Source organism: Colobus angolensis, unplaced genomic scaffold (genome assembly GCF_000951035.1).
Source record: "Colobus angolensis palliatus isolate OR3802 unplaced genomic scaffold, Cang.pa_1.0 Scaffold322, whole genome shotgun sequence".
Taxonomy (NCBI): Eukaryota; Metazoa; Chordata; class Mammalia; order Primates; family Cercopithecidae; genus Colobus; species Colobus angolensis.
The window spans coordinates 2,121,093-2,141,554 of NW_012116511.1; the positions used below are offsets into that span (position 1 = coordinate 2,121,093).

General features: G+C 36.2%; 1 protein-coding gene across 1 annotated transcript in view; it reads right to left on the minus strand.

The window, feature by feature from the left end:
- LAMA2 (laminin, alpha 2) overlaps positions 1 to 20,462 on the minus strand; it is a 613,484-nt gene that overhangs the window by 398,873 nt on the left and 194,149 nt on the right. Inside the window, exon 5 of the mRNA XM_011951660.1 lies at positions 12,335 to 12,577. Coding sequence (XP_011807050.1) covers positions 12,335 to 12,577 — 243 coding nt within the window. The remainder of the gene's footprint in view (positions 1 to 12,334; positions 12,578 to 20,462) is intronic.

Sequence of the window (20,462 nt, forward strand, 5' to 3'; positions counted from 1 at the left end):
TAGTCCTTTTATTTCTTTATGTAGAGAATAAATATTGTTTCTGCTTCACAGTTCAGTAATCTCAATACACTTCAGAATTGGCACTTGAATTATTGACAACAGTTTATAATTTTCAGTTCAGAAAACATTTTCTATAATAAATTGCAACGAATATAAGTAGAACTTTTTTTTTGCAATAAGGTGCTAGCATATTTAAATGCTTGTGTGCCTATCTGTACAATACTAACAATGGCCAAGAGTGGATTCTATGAAACCATACTGTCTTTCACACAAGAAGTAACAGGTCTACACAATGAAATCTGAAGTTTATTTGGATCAGAACTGACAAGCTTTGAAGAAAAGTTCAGGAGATTAGTGGTTTAATAAATTGAATGGGATAGAGGGCTGGTCTTTTCTGACAATGGGATAGATGATGTCAATTCAATTTAGATGGAATTTTACCTGAGTAGTCAATTAATAACAAAAATAACAGAAAGAATTAGCTTGAGTCAAATAAAAGAAAAACATAATTTTTAAGGTTTTGTTTGACCAAAAGTGTATTTACTTGTTGGTTTACTTAATGTTTTAATAAATTTTACTCTAAGATAGAGAATTACTATATCTCTGTCAAAGTAATATTGATATAATTACCTACAGTTTGGAGAAATATATCTCTTTTAAGTCATTTAAAACCCTAGTATCTACAGCCTCACTTATGTGCACAAAATGGTTAACTATGTTCCAAAAATATAATTTTACTGGTTTTAGCAGCCAATTTTAAAGACTTCATAAATTGATTTATGTATTAAGGCATTTCAGAATTTTATTTCAAAATGTAGTGACATTATTATAATGGATCTCAACTATGTCTAACACAGCATTTTGTTCTCTCTTATAGAAATGGACAAGAAAAATATTCTTAGAGGGCTTCCTTGTGGAGCATTAAAGTCGTGGTCAAAAACTGAAACATGTGAATAATGCTTGAGAAGTTCTGCAGTACTTTGATCACAAAAGATGGGTTCTGTTGCCCACTTATAAAAGTAATGCATTGACTAATATCTCCCTATTTCTCCCAGCCTCCGCCCCCAACATAGAATCAACAGATTCTGTTTAAAATGTTCCTGATGAGAAATCTTGTCCTATCCATTTTTCTCACCAGCCTATTTAATATGGTGTGGCCCCTGGGACGCCTACACACTAGCAGACTCCATAACCATGCCTGGAAAGAAGTTAAACTCAATAGCTCATTCTACAGGTGTACTGGAAGGAAGTTAAATTCAAATAGTAACGCTATAGTGGATGCAAATTAATATTTAAAGATATTTTCTAAAACCCTTTTTATATAGCTTCTATTGGATCTCCTGTAATGTGATTCTTATTAGAACCAAATCAGGTATGCATTTTGAGGATTCTTCTGTGAGTAAAACCCATATCACCTTCCTTATATGTTTATAGTATTTGTTCAACCATTAGTCAATTATTTCATATAGTAAAATTTTAGAGGAATAACATGTTTTAGGAACATGGATAGCAAAAAACAAAACAAAAACCTTAAAACTGCTTTAACAATTATGCATGTAAGTTACTATTACTGTCTTGGGAAGAACTGTTGGTCAGTGGATCTTCTGTATTGCTATTAGCTTTTGGGATTTAGTATTGAAGGGAAAATGTAAGTTCCCTTAAAAAGGAAGGTCTTTTAAGAACAACTGAAAGGGAGGCTACAGATGGGTTGAATGGGTGGGGTGTGGGGGGGTGGGATAAAGGAATACAAGCCATCTGTAAATGTGGGTTACTTTCACTGAGGTTTTTATGGTCATATTTCCTATTGCCATGTAGAAGCAATGAATAAAGACACTAAAACACTAGACAAACAAGATTATACTTAGGTATCAAAAGTGCAAAATAGGCTAAGAGTAAAATGATCAAAAGTAATGCAAAAAGTCACTTTAAAAATTATTAAAGAAAAAAATCTGACAAGTATATAACACAACTGAAATACAGGAAATTCCAGAAACAAAATTTTAAAAATATTTTAAACACAACACAAAAGAAATATAAATATACATCATTTGCCAGAATAAAGCTTGAAGCAGAAAAAACTGATAAATATAAATATACCAAGATAAAATTATTAAAATCAGCAATCTAAAATCATTAAAAAGATTAAAAAATGAGCAAGATAAAGAGGTTAAGTAATCAATTAAAGTGAAGGTAAAAAAAACCTATTAGATATAAAAATGAAGTAATTCATCAAAGCTTAAAGGTAAAGAATTTTTTTAATCTAAAACATGAAAACACTGAAACCCCAAAATAAAAAATAAGCAGCAGCTCAAACTCAGACCTGTGCAACCTCACATAGAGTTTCAGCAGGACCTGCTAAGAGACGGGACTTCTGAGCCTATAGTATTGAGCAGATTTTCCAGGAAACCCCAGACACAGAAGGAAACCTTTAGCCGTGTACCTTTCTGGTGCTCTGAGAATACACTGAATTCAAATCAAAGCTCCAAAAATTACTAACTAAGGAACCCTGGGAAACTTATTTGACCTCTCTGTACTATCTGTGTCTCAGGCGTAAAATGAGACAAGTATTAGTATATATGAATTTATACATGGGAAATTCTTAGATTAACATCCTCCATAAAATAAATGCGCAACAAATACTAGCCATCATTTGTTATTGTTATTATTATTGTTGTTGTTTTTATTATTATTTTTGTCTACTTAGTCCTGGACTAACCCTACATTAGCACTGAGACCCTCACCTATGCCTTCTGGTCCTCCAACTTCAGTAAGCTTGTGGTGTTTTGCTTCACATTCCTTCAGTCTTGTTCAGTCGCCTCTGCCTTCCCTAGCCATGGCCCCATGTGGTATGGCTGGTTCCCTCTCATGTTCCCCCCTCGCATTCCAGGCTGAGCCAGCTCAGTCATTTCACAGTTAGGAGTGGGCTTAAGCCAATGTTACCTACTGAACCTTGAGAATAAAAAGGCTGGAAATGCTATCATATTGTAGAGGTTAAAGAGAATGCTGCCATAAAAATCTAATTTGAGCATTTTCATAACCATGTAAACTGGCTGGGGCACATATTAGTTAGTTTACTCTTCCTTCTGAACCCTATTGTTAATCCTTGCAGAGATATCTGAAAGCCAAATCCAGGTAATTCCCCAAAAGTCAGTGTGCAGTGTCTTTGTACCTTCTTCCACAGCCCTGGGCTTCTTTACCCAGCTTAACAGAAGCTTACCCTTCTGTTCCATTTCAGTGGCTCCTGTTCCACAACACTGAGAAAACCAGGTCTCTTAAATATTGGTGTTTTCTCCTCAGGATTCCATTCTCATTCAGCTTCTCTGGCTATCTTTCTTTTTCAACTATACTGCATTAATTTTATAAGGATTTGTGGATGCTTTCTGGGCATAATATATATATATATATGTATTTTGGAGGAGTAAGGGAGTCTATTAACCAATAAGCAGAGAAAAAGGAGGAATATAATCCTCTTAATTTTATCACAATGATGTATTTTTAAAATATAACAACAAATTACCTTAAATAAATAATGTATTTTATGTGTGGGTCATTCCAAAATATTTCAGCTGCTCTGTGTCTTCCAACCAGAGTTGAAACATTTCATTTTTTAGAGGACTCCATATAAACCTCATTGTAAGGAGGTATTTTAATATTGTTGCTCCAGGTACTGACTGGCCCCACATTGGTTTAAAAAGAATTATTTTTAGAGAAAGGAAGCCTGAAACCCCAAATAATTATTTCCCTAAATTTCTATTCAAAACCAATACAAATTAGTGATACTCCACTGTTTCTCCCTAAAGGAACAATTGCAAGGGTAATTGAGAAAGGCTAGGTCTTCATTTCCATTCCCTCATTTCCATACAAACTCACATGTGAAATCATGTTATAACCTTAACAATGTTATATCAAAGGAGAATTTCTGAAACAATTTTTAATACAGTCTTGGGTTTGTGTCTTCCTTCTCCTGTATTTGCAATTCTAAGGATCACCATAATGTCAGATGATGAAAAGAGGAAGAAAAATATTCTGTCTGTATATATAAAATTCTGTCACATAGGAAATCAAAATAATATCAAAGCTCTACATACAGTTTACAAAAAAAAAAAAAAGTGTCTTCAAGATTTAATGATGGTTTCTCCAGGGATTTTTATACAAGCCTGCCATGTTTCAAAGCAGAATCAAAGTGAATCTAAGTTCCATTGAGCTGCAGTCCAGGAGAGGGAGAAGGTGGTGGTAAGAAGGAAAAAAAATCGTATGTAAATAACTTAAAGTTCTCTGTATGAGGAAATGGAAGCAACATCACTATGGCAACCATGAATATTTAGTTAGCAGTCTAGTGACAATCCAAATAAATTAAAAGCAATAATCTGAGTCATAGAAAGGGAAAAGTCTCATACAACAGAAAAATATTATAATTTTAATTCTAGGATCTCTAAAGCAGTGCCATCTAGACAGTTCATCCTCCTCAAAATTATTACTGTGATTCTTCTCTCAGCTACCCCTTTGACCATCAATAACCTAATTTTAGTTAGAAGTTTATTTGCTCAACTCAAACCTGCCAAGAAATTCAGTCCACCAAAACCTATCACGTTTCTTGACAGAAAAAGTTAGTCTCTTTCTTCAGTTGGAAGTAGCTGGAATGACCATTATTCTTTCCCTAAATAACTGGTGCCCTTTTCTCCTACAGGGTTTAAAAGGCTGAAGCCCTGAGCTTCTGACAAATCTAATGAATTAAAAGTTCTGGTTTCAGGAGTAGCTATTTGTCAAATGCTTCTAGGTGATTTCTAAGTAAAGCCAAATTCTCGGGGTGCTTCCAAGTGGCAGTTCTTGTTAGCAGTTCTCCATAGCATCCGGGCTACTGCTTTCAGCAGAGGCAGCACTTGGGCTGTGATAGTAGCTCTTGATGGCTTGGTTCCCTGCGGCACTGCTGGACAGGCATGTTATGTAGCTGTTTCCACAAGAACTCTACCCTATGGTTGACCTCAAAGTAATGGAGGCTCCTGCGGTCTGTTGCTTCATACCCTGCAAATTCTCTTAGGGAGCTCAGTATCATTTGCTCAAAGCAGGACAAAGTAGGGTCCCTGCTGAGCCTTCTCTTGGCATTGATGATAGAAAATTGCTCTTCTAAAATAAAACTCTTTTAAGGCTTTTGCTCAAAGCCTCCTTCTATTTGCAGCCTGGATAGCGACACACCCAGTCATGTTATTGTCCCGCCTATGTCCTCCATTATCCCTCCTTTGCCAGACCTTGAGACTTGATACCTTATGATTATCTCATAGCTCAGAATGAGCTTCTCTTCTCCCTTTGGGTGCAGGCCTAGGATGCTAAGCTTCAGGGTTAAGCTCTTTCTTGGTAGTAGTTGAACCTAGTTATCTAGGGGACTGGCAAATCCACATGATTAACATTTGTTGATCTCTTGAAATCATTGTGGGGTGGAGGGCAGAGAAGGGGCCAAACTAAACCCTGAAGGGAAACAGGTGGGAGTAGCTGGAGTAACAAAGCCAAATAAAACATCAGAGATGATGCAATTAAGATTAAAGAGGCCATAAGGAAAGGCTAGACCTCTCCAGTGATGATATGGACATAGGGCAGTATTGAAGTTTGGATACAGAGGGTGAAATTGAGGGTTTGAATATCCTTTAATAGACTGATGAGAAATTTACCTAAGGTATCTTTCAGCTCTAATGTTCTAAAGATTTTGGCACATGTCTCAAAAATTAAATTCTCTAGACGAGTGCCAATGTAATAAACCTTAGACTCAGTAGATTTGGTGTTAGTCATAAGAAGACTATATCCTATTAATGTTCTAAGCCTAAAACATGAACATTGTTGTCTAACTAGTGTGTAACAATTCAGACATGTTTATTTCATAATGCCTTGTTACATGGATGGGCCTTAAAAATTCCTCTGGGCCAGGCATGGCGGCTCATGCCTGTAATCTCAGAAGACTGTAACTTTAGAAGGCTAAGGTGGAAGGATCACTTGAGGCCAGGAGTTTGAGAACAGCCTGGGCAACATAGCAAGACCCTGTCTCTAAATAAACATTTTTAAAATTAGCTGGAGGTTGAATTTTTAGGTAGGAAGATTTCTTGAGACTAGGAGTTTGAGGCTGCACTGAGCTATAATCATGCCACTGGACTCTAGCCTGAGCAACACAATGAGAACCTGTTTTTAAAGAAGAAAGAAAAAAAAGGAAGGAAGGAAGGAAGGAAGGAAGGAAGGAAGAAGGGAGGGAGGGACTTGTTTTTCTTATTTCTGACATATTTAAGGAATATTTTGATGGTCTGAAAGAAAATGACCATTCAATGCTTAGTCAAAAATATACATTACAAATCACAGTAAATATTTAGATACTGTTGTCCACATTAAAAATCTGTCTAAAATATATATACCTATTATGTAACCATAAAAATTAAAAATAAATCATTTTTAAAATATACCTATTAATAGAAGCATAAGCCCCATAAACCAATAAAAAAGAAACAAAAAATATATGCATATATTAATAAACAATGATTGATGCAATGAGAAAACTGTTTCCTCTGTGGTATTGGTTCCCCAAATCCAGAAGCCTAGTTTTACCATGAGAAAACATCAGGCAAACCCAAACTGAATAATAGTCCATAAAATATCTCTTAAAATATCTCTTAAAACTGTCATAGATCAGTCACTAAATGCAACATAGTACCTGAATTGGAACCCAGGAGAGAAAAAATGAAATTGGTAAAGTGAATGAAACCTGAATAAGGTCTGCGGTTTAGTTAACAACAATGTATCAATGCTAACTTCTTAGTTTTAACATGTGTATTGTCATTATTTAAGATATTATTCCTAGGGACATCTGAATGAGGGAATGTGAGGATACCCTGTAATCTTCATATATGTGTGTAAATTTAACAGAATTCCAAAATAAAATTCCAAAATAAAAAAAAATTAAATGCATGTGCAACTTCGCTTCTATTTATGGTAGATTATACAGTAAGAGTCAACACTCTCAATGATAACAACTAGACAAACTGGATAAATATACGAAAACATATGTTTAAAGCCATGTGAGGGCTATCAGGAGACTGAAGAATAACCTTCTCAACATCAAGGACAAAAGAGATGTCTAGACAGGTGATTGGTATGTTGTGACAGTTTTTGTCCTGTGAGCATTTTCCTGTCCAGAGACATGGCTGAGAGACTGGGCAGCACTTTGACAGCCCTGTTGTATTAGGAGGACAAAAGTTGGATTCCAGGACTGCATGGGTGGGACTTTGGTAATTCCCACACACGCTGCCTTGGACTCCAAAGACAGGCAGCATGAGAATGAGCATATACTGGAATTAAAGCAGCTGTCACTGGGTTGTGGCACCGCTTTGAATCATCTGAATGTCCCAGAAATTTGAATCCCTAAAATTGAATTAAGTTGATCCAGATTTCCATTGCCTGGCAGTAGCATCAGAAAATCCACACAGGATGAAAACAATACACTAGCTCTCAAATTATTTCTACACGTTCTCTTTCAAATACAACTTCTGTTATACAAAGATAATCAGGCACATAAGAATGTAAGTAAGACAGCATAAAAAGAATCAGCAGATGAAACAGAAAATAAAATATATCCAAAAAGGTCATATATTAGAATTATCAGACAAAAACTTTTAAAAATAATTTTTACTTTATGTTCAAGGAGATCAAAAATAGAATATTGAAACTTTTAGAATAAATCATATTATTAAATTAAAATTTTACTATAAATATAAAATTTCAATGTAAAATGAGAAACAACTTCTATTTGAAAATGAACCAGGCGGGGCATGGTGGCTCATGCCTGTAATCCCAGCACTTTGGGAGGCCAAGGTGGGTGGCTCGCGGGGTTAAGAGATCAAGACCATCCTGGCCAACATGGTGAAACTCTGTCTACTAAAAATACAAAAAAACAGCTGGACCTGGTGGTGCATGCCTGTAATCCCAGCTACTCAGGAGGCTGAGCAGGAGAATCGCTTGAACCTGGGAGGTGGAGGCTGCAGTAAGCCGAGATTGCACCATCACACTCCAGCCTGGGTGACAGAGTGAGACTCTGTCTCAAGAAAAATAAGAAAGAAAAACGAAAATGAACCAGAGAAATTTAGAAACTGAAAACTACAATATGATTAAGAATCCTATGAATAACTTTAATAGCAATATTTACATAGCTGAGAAGAGAATTAATGAACTAGAAATAATCCAGAAGAAAATATCTAGAATGAAGCTACAGAAAGATAAAAGGATGAAAACTAAGGAAGAGAGTTTAAGATACATAGTGTATACAGTAAAAAGTTCCAAGTCATTTTTAATTAGAATCATAGAGCAGAGGGAATGGGGAAGAGGCAATATTTAGAGAGGTAATGACTGAACAGTTCTCTGAACTGATGAAAGACATCAGTCTGTAGATATGTAGAAAATAAAAAGGTACAATCTACAGTAGCATTGCCCAACAGAACTTTGTGCAATAATGGCAATGTTCCTTTCTGCCCAATCCAGTGTGATGGCTGCTAGTCCCATGTGGCTATTGAGCACTTGAAATGTGGCTAGTGCAATGGAGAAACTGAATTTTAATTTAATTTGGATTAACTGAAATTTAGATTTGAATTACCACATATGGCTAGTAGCTATTGTAGTGGGCAGTGAAGATCTGGAGCATCATAGTAAAACTACTGAAGAACAAAGATAAAGAAAACATATTTAAAGAAATTAGAGAAAAGTCACTCCAAAAGCTAGTAATTAGATAGCTGCATTCACTGCATAAGCAATGGAAACCAGAAAACAATAAAATGTTCCAAAACAAAATAACTGCAAACCTAAAATCCTATATCTAATAACAATATCCCTCAACAATGGAAGTAAATTCTGTATGTACCGAGTTTAACACATAGGCATTATTAGAGATGAATTTGCATATTGGCTTTGAGACTTTTGAGATAAGAGTTGTTGCTGTCCTGTATTCTGAGAAGTTATCTTCTCAATGTGCCTCCTTCCACTCAAGCAGGGGGAGATTTATCGCTCTCTGTACACACTACTGTTATAGTACTTATACAATCATGTACTGGTTTAAATATTTGCTTCTCTTATTTGACTGTCACTGCTCTGTAAAGTTTTGAACATAAATGACTAATAATTGTATTCCAGGTGTTAAGGGTTATGCGAAAGTACATAATTTTGAAACTGAAGTTGATGAGTGAGATTTATTCCACAGCTTTGTCTGGATAATGTTAGAGAAAAGCATCCAAAACTTTTAGAATATCCTCAAATGTTGTATGATAGCCAAAACTATATTATTTTAGAAAATACCATGCTGCCTTAGAACAATTTTGGCATTGAACTAATTCATCTATTAAATAATTTTTTTTTCTTTTTTCTTTTTTTCTTTTTTTTTGAGATGGAGTCTCGCTCTGTCGCCCAGGCTGGAGTGCAGTGGCCGGATCTCAGCTCACTACAAGCTCCGCCTCCCGGGTCTAGGCTATTCTCCTGCCTCAGCCTCCCGAGTAGCTGGGACTACAGGCGCCCGCCACCTTGCCCGGCTAATTTTTTTTTTTTTAGTAGAGACGGGGTTTCACCGTGTTAGCCAGGATGGTGTCAATCTCCTGACCTCGTGATCCGCCCGTCTCGGCCTCCCAAAGTGCTGGGATTACAGGCTTGAGTCACCGCGCCCGGCCTAAAGAAATTTAATCCCAGAGAGATTAAATCATTTGACCAAGGTCCCACAAATAACTGGAACCAGTACCAGAATCCAGGTCTTTTAATTCCATGTGTCTTTCTACTTACATTAGATCCAGCAATACTATATCTCCTCTGAACTATTTTTAAGTTTAGCGATTGTCAACTTTAAAAGACAACTTCTAGTCTTTACCAGATTACAGATGAAATATTTACCTGAGAATCAGAGACCTCAATTATTATTTCCGTTCTATTACCATTGAGCTGAGAGTCTTGGAGAATATCACCTGTCTATTCAAAAAAGTAACATATTCCACAAAGTAAGCTATATAAAATGAACAGATAGCCTAGGAGAGGTCTGAATTTAATTCTTATTCTTCAATCCTATCATTCTATTATAAATATTTTGAATTACTTTCTGTTCCTTATTTCATTCACTTCCCTATGAGTGACAAATGGATGTAAGGAAACATGTTATAGAGATAGTTCAGTCAGTTGCTCCTAATAGTAACCATCAATAAATAGTTTTTAGTAAGTGTTGTCTAGGAGTGAAAACAAAATAGCCAACTAAAGAAACTAAGTAATTAACTAACAAACACATCTTTTGTTTCATATTGGCAGGCTGACTTGGTTTAAGAAATGGAGAACCATTATTATTATTATTATTATTTTTTTTTTTTGAGACAGAGTCTCGCTCTGTCCCCCCGGCTGGAGTGCAGTGGCGCTATCTCGGCTCACTGCCAGCTCCGCCTCCCGGGATCACGCCATTCTCCTGCCTCAGCCTCCTGAGTAGCTGGGACTACAGGCGCCCGCCACCACGCCCGGCTAATTTTTTTTTGTATTTTTAGTAGAGGCAGGGTTTCACCGTGTTAGCCGGGATGGTCTCGATCTCCTGACCTTGTGATCCGCTCACCTTGGCCTCCCAAAGTGCTGGGATTACAGAAGGGAGAGAATGGGTAGGGTATATGCTTGTGACATGCATTTTACATATCTGCCTAAGTGTATTTTGCATTGCTTAATAAATTTCTGAATTGAATCATTTTTAAAGGTATAGAATAGCCTTAAAATATTAGACAATTATTAGTTTTATGTAAACTGAATCTAGGATAAAAATTAATAAAAATTCAACTCAAAATTCTTTCTGCAGTCCCTACTCTCCTATCCTCAGGCCAGACTGGCCAGGAATTGGATGCCTCTAGGCACAAAGCAGGTTGAACAGCTGTTTGATTCACTGCATTTGAGTCCTTGTCATTTGGCAGATTGAGATCTCTGCTGAGAATACCATTTGGAATGTTTTTCCCCAAAACTGGTATTTTTGACCATGGAATTTGAAATATAGTGAAGCACTGGTATATATTAATACACAAATAGTGCCTAATGAGGGTCTGACAGATTTATGCCAAAAACCTAATTTTCCCTAGAAGTGTTTAGAGATAATCCTAGATTGGCTGGGGTGGGCATGATAGAATGTATGGGTTTTCTGAAAATGTAAATATAAAAGATGATACTAGCTTCAGATGTGTAAGTATCAATGGAGATGTACATAATTAGGTAGGATGAAAGGAGATGGGTCACATATACTAAAGGGAGACAAGTTAGGGAAATATACTAAAGAGGTATTGGATAATCCAAGAGAGTCACTAAGTCAAAGCTTGGGTATTTGAGAGAAGACTAAGGATAATAATAAAAATAATAGTAGTAACGGTTATTATTTCCTTAATGCCAACAAAACAATAAAAATAGCACTTACAGAGTACTTAGTGTGCATTTCAGCATTGTTCTAATGCTTTAAATAAAATAATGCATTTATTCTTCTTGACAATTATATGAGGTAAGAACTATTATTATTCCTGATTTATGGGCGATGAAACTGAGGTGCAGAGAATGTAAGTAACTGGATCAAGAACACACAACAAAGCCAGAAAATAGAAAAAAACAAAACAAAACACCAACCCCCTCACCCTCACACACAACTAATAAACTAATAACAACTGAAGCCATGGTTAGAATATGTGGCTTAAAATAAATGAATGAATCTCAAACCTTAACCACGGGATGAAAGACACTGGAGAAGTAGAACATATTTGAACTAAGCATATAACCTAACTTGCACATCACAGAGAACCTAAGACTTCCTGCATATTACTATTCCACAAAGCCCGACCCAGGGAAGAAACCCCACTGTAGGCCTATGGGGTGACAGCAGGAAAACATCAAAAGATTGAAAGAATTACTTTTCATTTGGGTCTTTCATGTGAATTACATTTCTTCACAAATTCATTTCTTTTGTCTCCATCTCAGACCAAAGTACACACAAATGTAAGGCCACCTGTAAGGTCTCCAATCCTTCTCTAATCATTAGCAATCCTCATTGTTGAGAAAGTCTCTTTATATGTAAAATTAATCATTGACTTTCCAGATTAAACCTATTTCCTCTTCTCTGATCTTTACTGGAGACGGGAGACACATGAAGGTAGTTAAAATTCTAATCACCTCGGGTTTTTCTTTTTTATTTAATAACTTATTTAAATGTACTTTTGCTAAATCCTATTTTAAAATCTCCCTCACATTAATTACTGATATATTCAGGTCTTTCTGACAGGCCTATTTCGCCATCTTAAATGTGCTTAAATGGTGAGTTTTCTCATCTTACCTCTCCATTTTCTAAGGGGTGTATCTTGGAGTAAAATGAAGTGCAGATGACCTCATCGTCTTTGGCATATGACGGTGGCCCAGTGCGGGGATAAATATTGTAAAGGGTTAGGCACTCCGTGTCTGTCACAGCATGATACTGCCAGGGCTTGTATTCAACATCATCAAGAGAGCGTTCCAAAATCCAGTTTCCAGGCCGGGGGGAGTTAGCTGCCTTCACAATCACATACGCAATCTGGAACACCTAGGGAAGAATAACAACAACAATAACATTGAATTCCCAAATATTGTCATCATTTTATGTCAAATATAAGTCTAAATGCTACAGTAGATTTTATTTCAGATTTTATTCTATAATCTTATAATGTTGTCTGAAATGATTTTGCCATTACAGGTTCATATTTAATAACCTTTTTTGCTAAAACGTGATGTTTTGTTTTGGCTTTAAAAGAAATGGATTAAGACTGGATTTCAGTTTTGTAACAATTCATTGACAACATTTCACATGACATTTAAAGTTCCATTATAGTTATTACCACCCAAAGCATTTATTAATAGTACATACCAATTTACTCACCTTACTATGTTAAAGACTGTAAAATACAAACTAGAAATTCCCAGTGTGAATAGTGCTTAATAGTTTAGAAAACATGTTTACTTATATCAGATAATCCTCAAAAAAGTGCCATTTAGAGGGAGTTAGTATGGTGTAGCAAAAACAACATAAACACATTCCTATGTTCAGATTGTGGTTCTAGCATTGTGGCAGTAAACCCTCAATACGTGTCCATTCATTTACAGTCCCAAATAGAAAATAATGGATGAGAAATTCCAGTGTTATGAAGACCACTGACTGAACCTGAAACACATTAACTGAAGGGTTTCTGTACCTACTCTTTACAAAAGGTAAACATGCAAGAAAAGGGGCAAAATAAAGAGGTATTGTTACTGTCGACAGAGTGACAATGGAGAGGAATGTGGCAATGCTCTATTTACAAATTTGTATAGAATTTCAAGATATAAAAAAAGAAATATTCTAAATGTTTTGTGGTAGTACATATTTGTGTCTTTACCAATGTAGTCCAAAAGAATAGTGCAGAAACATTATAGAATGACATTTATATACAATGTTCTAGGTAGAAAGACAGATATAAATTAGTTTAAATTACTATTCCACCATCAGTGTGTTGTTAATACAGTGTAATAATGAGACAAATGGAAAGTGCTATAATAATAAAACAGTATGATATGTTCTTGACTAGTAAATGCTATAAAGTGTGAGAACTTGGCAGCTCTAAGTTCTAAGTGGATGAGATCACTGGTGGGGCACAATTGGGAGGACAGGCTCACTACAATGTGATTAACAGGCCTGCTGAGCTAGAGGGAATCCTGAAAGGGATGCTCTAGAAATAAATTTTATCTGCTTTGTAGTTTTGACATGGTAGCTCATGCATACATGTATAGGATCTATGGTATACCATAAGGGACTAGATTTAAAAATATAAAAAGTTGGTATGGAATGGGGTAATACAGGTGGCTCTGATGCTAGTCCTTCGAGATCTTTACTTGAATGCAGGCTTGCTTGAGAGCCATAGAGGGGAAATCACCCATCGAATGAGTCAAAGTAGGGTTAGTATTAGCCTTTTAGGCACAGTTGTGGAACAACTAGTTGATAAAATACTGATATGCTTCTGTACTTGTTCACAAATCACTGCTACCCAACCTCCCAAATGCCTCCTCTCCCCTGAGACCAGTTGATTGGCTCCAGCATAGGAAGGACAGCCAAGATATTTGTCCTGAGGCGTCTGGGCTTTGAGAATTCTGTTTTATTGAGTATCACTGCAGGTGAGAAATAGTGATGAATTTATATTTACAAAGGCACATAGATAAGTATAAATGCAGATAGACACACATATCTATGTATGTGTCTATAACTGCTTGAATATGCCAAGACATTTGGGGAGAGGAAATACGTGAACTTTAGGAGTCAAGGAAAAAGGAGAAGGACTTTTATTTTCCATCCCGTATTCTGCTATATTTTTTGTATGAACATAAATGTTTTACTTTTAAATAAAATTATCTTTAAAATAAAGACAAAGTAAAATAAGTAACAGAGAAAGGGCAAAAGTAGGAACAACATAGAACATGTTACACCAACCAGTATAAAAGATATTTGCTACTTATGCATTTTTAGGTATTATTCATAAGGAATTGCTTTTTAGGCAGTTCATATTGAACAATTCATTACATAGAATTTCTTTATATAGAAGTTCACCAAGAAACATACCAATTGATTAATCTTATAAAATGCACAGATGGAGTTGTCTCTACTATAAAATATGAAATATCCTGGTCCTAACTACTGGTAATCCCAAAGTATTCCTGACAAGGTCTTAAAATGATAAAGAAGACAAGGAAGATGAATAACTAAATTGCTGGCTTGTAGAAGCCAGGGCCTCTAGCTTTTACACCTTTTTTTTTCCCCCAGATTGAGTCTTGCTGTATTGTCCAGGCTGGAGTACAATGGCACAACCTTGGCTCACTGCAACCTCTGCCTCCCAGGTTCAAGCAATTCTCCTGCCTCAGCCTCCCTAGTAGCTGGGATTACAGGCAGGTGCCACCACACTGGGCTAATTTTTATTTTATTCTATTTTTTTTTTTTTTTGTATTTAGTAGAGATGGAGTTTCACCATATTGGTAAGACTAGTCTCGAACTCCTAACCTCAGGTGATCCACCTGCCTCAGCCTCCCAAAGTGTTGAGATTACAGGCATGAGCCATCGTGCCCAGCCAGCTTGTACATCTTTAACCCATAACCCATTTCCCATTAGGAAAAAAAATATACAGCTCACTGCCAGCTCTCACTTAATTTTACATAAACATGTTCTTTGAGGCTGAAGCAAATTTTACTTAATTTCAAAGTGAAAATAAAATATAAAAACTGTTCTTAGAGTTATTTCTAAATAAAACTTATCTCTAATCCTAATGTAACAGAAATGTATATGATGATCAGAATTTAATAATTTTTTATGTAGGAATGCTGTATTTTCTAGGATTTGACATTTCTGCAATCAGTAAGTACTATATTTTGTATATGGAAATACTACTATCAAACCCAGAATGCTATAAATAGAATGATGTCTTTTGTTTCCAAAGTCAATGTGAGAGAGCATTGCAAAAATAATAATAAAAGTGAAATATTTCGTGGCAAACTTTGGGGATAATATTAGGACGGTAATCCACAAGTTATCACGGGGTAAACACTACAGCCACAAGTGCTGCTGGCGAGTATTCTTCAGGCAAATGAGAAATGCGTTACAGATGCTATATTTCTTATTGTAATTCTTCTGAAACGGTGGACATTCGATATTTATTACGTTTAATTGGATAGCCAAAATCATGTAATGTGCTTCTATGTTATGGTTATTAGTTTTACACTGGTCTTTTCTGTTTGTTAAAGCTTGAATCCCAGTTAATATATATTGTCACCTGCAGGAACTAAGGCATACATTCCTGGAGTGTTTGTCCTATTAGGTATCTGTGAGTTGAGACAATTACTTAAACTCTTTTACCCTCTGTGGTTCATTGTTACTTTTCTAAAGACACAAGGACGGAAGAGATAATGAGATAATGAATGCAAAATACTGCGTGTTCTTGTGAAAGAGAGAACCTATGTAAATATTTCAAGTGAGCCCGTTTCCTTCCAGAAAGAATAAAAACATAGAGATATTTTTAAAAGATATAAAACAAAAAGATAACAAAGCATATTAGAGATCGCAGGTATGCACTAAGAAAAATAAGACTACACTAAGGTTATGGATAAAGAACTTTGCTTAGAAAGCACTCAGCATGCAAATATGGGACAGGGCCAAGTTCTCATGCAGCTACAATGTGGATTTATGACTTCATAGCTCCTGTGTTGGCTCTGGAATAATAGATAAAAATAATCCACGAAGAGAAGTTCTCCTAGAGACGCCACAGACTCTTTCTATAATTCAACATAACTGCCAGTAGTAAGTGACATGGAAAAGCAGTCACCACCTTAGAGAACACTGAATGAGTCCCATTTCAAAACAATATCCCTCTTTCATTTATTTCCTACGGGTTCTTTCACATTCCATGCAAAATTAATTAAATTTGTTGGCATGGAATTTCTTTTGGACTTATTAAATGACTTGAAAGTCGTGTAGTTTCTGAGTAAACTTTTAAAATGTAGTAAATAGCATTATTAAAAATGTAACAAATAGCAGTATTCTTAGCAGGCTTCAGAGTAACTGTAAAAATTTTAACAGTGATTTTCTAAGTACTGTACTCCAAATACTTAATGGCCCTAATAAAATAACTCTCTAATATTATCTATGCTACTTTTATTAACTGTGTCTTGTTTTCATTATAAAGACTCTTCAAAATCAGTAGTTATAATACCTCATTTCCAGATGATTAACCCCCACCCCAATCTGTTCTTATGTGCAGCAAGGAAGGCAAACACTCTATTAATAAATATTAAAATGCTATGACTGCTAGGCTTTGAGGAACCTAAGATAACGTCGCATGATACCCCAGTATCTTTTCTGTTGAAGGGCACTTGTTACAAACTTGGTATCTTAAAAAAAAATTCCAAATAACTTTAAAAACAATACCAGGTGTTTGACAATTTACGTAACAAGGGAAGCTTTGTATTTCATATTCTATTTGTTACTCATTTGCATGTCATCTAACAAAATATCATTTAATTACTGATGCAGCATTGAATGAGGTGTTCCTCCTACAATAAGACGAGTATTAAGAACTTGATCTCACTTAGTGTGAAAATGGAGAATAGGGTCTTTCTAAAGCATCCTTTAGTCTCAAAATAATAAGCAACGGACAATGATCATCACACAGAGTTATGTTTTCCAATCTTTTGAACATCATGGCTAAGATAAAATGATATTTGTACAGTACTGGGGTTTTTATCAGTGTTCAGGAGCCCTCACAGCCTGAAGTGAGCAGCCCAGGAACTCTGGCTACTCTAGACCCTGCCCTGCAGTTGAATATCTTAGCTCACCTGTACCCATGTCAGTAAGTCTGAAAACCAGAACCAGTTTCTAGCACATGCACTGCTAAGTCTTGATTTAAAAAAAAAAACCTCGGCTGGGCACAGTGGCTCATGCCTGTAATCCCAGCACTTTGGGAGGCTGAGGCGGGTGGATCATGAGGTCAGGAGTTCAAGACCAGCCTGGCCAACATGGTGAAACTCTGTCTCTACTAAAAATACCAAAAAAAAAAAAAAAAAAAAACCTAGGGTTGTGGCGGGCTACTCTGGAGGCTGAGGCAGGAGAATTGCTTGAAAACCAGAAGGCGGAGGTTGCAGTGAGCTGAGATCACGCCTCTGCACTCCAGCCTGGGCAACAAGAGCAAAACTGTCAAAAAAAAAAAGAAAGAAAAAAATCCTCTACTATGATTCTCAGGAACCCATTGTATTCCAGATCCTTTGTCCCCAGAAGAGTCACAAATCTAAGAAATGCTGCTAAAGAGTATTATGTTTTGGGGATTTACAGAGACTTTTGAGCATCACTGTCACACGTTAAGAGACACAGCCAAAGTGTGATTCTGTAATGATGTAATAAGGTCATAGGACTTCTGTTTCCTTAGGATGATCTCCACGAAAGTCATAAAAATATTAATGAAGGTCACTCTCTATGGAAGACAATGCTTTATCCTTTTCATAGGACCTGAATTACTCTCTCCTATTCTTTCTTAATCTCTCAAGAGAAGAGTGTGTGTCTAATTTCTGCCCAATGTTGAGCTCTGCCTCTTTCCCACATTGCTATCTGTCCCTGAACTCCTATAGCAAATGGATGTACATGGAACAAAAATGTTTCACTTCTAAGGAGGCTCTGCACTTTTCTAGTATGTGCTCTTGCCCACGTTACGGATTTTAACATTTCCATGTACTGTGATGCCATCTCTAATATATTTGGAAAGCTCGTTTGTACTCTTAGTGCTAGTAGTGTGTTTTTCAGTTCTCTTATTTATCCAAATAGGAACGGTGGCTTTCATTAAGTGATGAGAGTTATACAACATCATAACCAGAAAGAATCATAGACATCATGTTTTCAAGCTTAGTACCCATTGGAATAATCTGGGAATCTTCATAGAACTCCAGGTAATGTCTCTCTGTTTAAGTTGATACCTATAGCCAAAGCGATTATCAGCTCTTCCCCTGTGACTCTAAAGAAAAAAGAAAGAAAGAAAATAGAAACCAATAACAAGAAAAGGATGAGAAGGGATTAGCATTTTTCCGGAAGGTCTACGATAAGCTGCTGAGGAAGGAGAGCGGAGGTCATGGCCTAAAGCACTGAGTGACTGCAGCAGAGCAGAAGTCTAGAACCTCACCGAGGGAGGTCTGATGAAAGCAGAGGTGAAAAGTGGGCTGAAATGGAGAATGTATTAAGTCTGTGTACAATAGAGGATTCACTCAAAGCCCCATCCCCACTTAAGTCACATGGAACCTGGCTCCCACTCTGTTACAAAAATGTCTAGCCAATCTCAGAAAATTAGTTGTTCACTCTCATCTTAAAAATTCCCTGAAGAGATCCTTATACAGATTCTGACAATGTTATAACTGAACTTGTTTAAGTCAAGCTCCAATGATAATAAGTTTTTAAATAATGCTTTGAACTTTAAAAATTAACGTGGAAATACGTCTAATTATTATTTTCTGTGTGAGTTTTATGTCCCCTTATGTTTCAATAAACCCAGAATAACATGGTGGGGAGTTCAGGAGGAGCTTGCCCACCCATATTTTCTATCTTCAGGTAAATTTACTTCAAATACTTTCCCATAGTGAAATGATTTGTAATTGCCACTGAGTTAGTAAGTTCAACTCACTTATCCAAACTCCTATCCCTACCCCCGCAAGTGTGTACTGCAATTGCTAAGCATGAAATTCCTGAAGTCGCAGGTACGCCAACAGGCCACTTCACCTCAGAGTAACTGGCTCCTGCGCTGTAAAAGAAAAAGAAATACTCTGCCCCAATTAAAACAGACTTTTTATACTCTCATTAAACTCATGAGAAGTTAACAAATTGGAAAATGAATTATTCCACCACCCCAGAATTCCTAAGAAACAATAATCTAACTGGATGACTAATGATAATCCTTTGAAGAGAACATTTTCAATTATTTGTTGAAATTGTTTTTCAAAAGGGTTTAAATCAATGCCTAACTCTTCAAGGGACAGTATTTGAAGGACTTCTCTACCTCATTCTGCAAGAAAGCAAATCTCAAAGTCTAGCTCTGAAAAATAGCAAGTTATTTTTAATGTCCTTAAGAGAATATATAAATGTAATGCAATTTCATTTTTCATGAAAATGTTAGTTTTTTTCCTTAGTGCTGAACAACTTGATTATAAATGTGATTTGGAAGAATTTTAACAAGTAACAATAAGCAAGAAAACCCTGAGGTGGAAGAGCAATGAATGGTGGGATTTAATGTTAAATGAAAACAGCAACATGGAGTAAATTGCTATAGTACACAGGATGCTACAGTTTACTACAAGGTTCACTGTGTATAGTTCACTATGCAGTTTACTATGAAGGGAGCCCCCATAAAATGATGGACCTGTGGCCATTAATGCTGGTCAATGACCACAAACATCCCCAAAAGAGAGACACTCAGATAGTTTCTGCAGTATGATGGAAGCAAATCTATAAAGTGGTCGTGCCAGACACAAGAAAAAAATGCTCATCATCACTCGCCATCAGAGAAATGCAAATCCAAACCACAATGAGATACCATCCCACACCAGTTAGAATGGCAATCATTAAAAAATCAGGAAACAAACAGGTACTAGAGAGGATATGGAGAAATAGGAACACTTTTACACTGTTGGTGGGATTGTAAACTAGTTCAACCATTGTGTAAAACAGTGTGGCGATTCCTCAGGGATCTAGAACTAGACATACCATTTGACCTAGCCATCCTATTACTGAGGATATATCCAAAGGATTATAAGTCATGCTGCTATAAAGACACATGCACACGTATGTTTGTTGCAGCACTATGCACAATAGCAAAGACTTGGAATCAACCCAAATGTCCATCAGTGACAGACTGGATTAAGAAAATGTGGCACATATACACCAT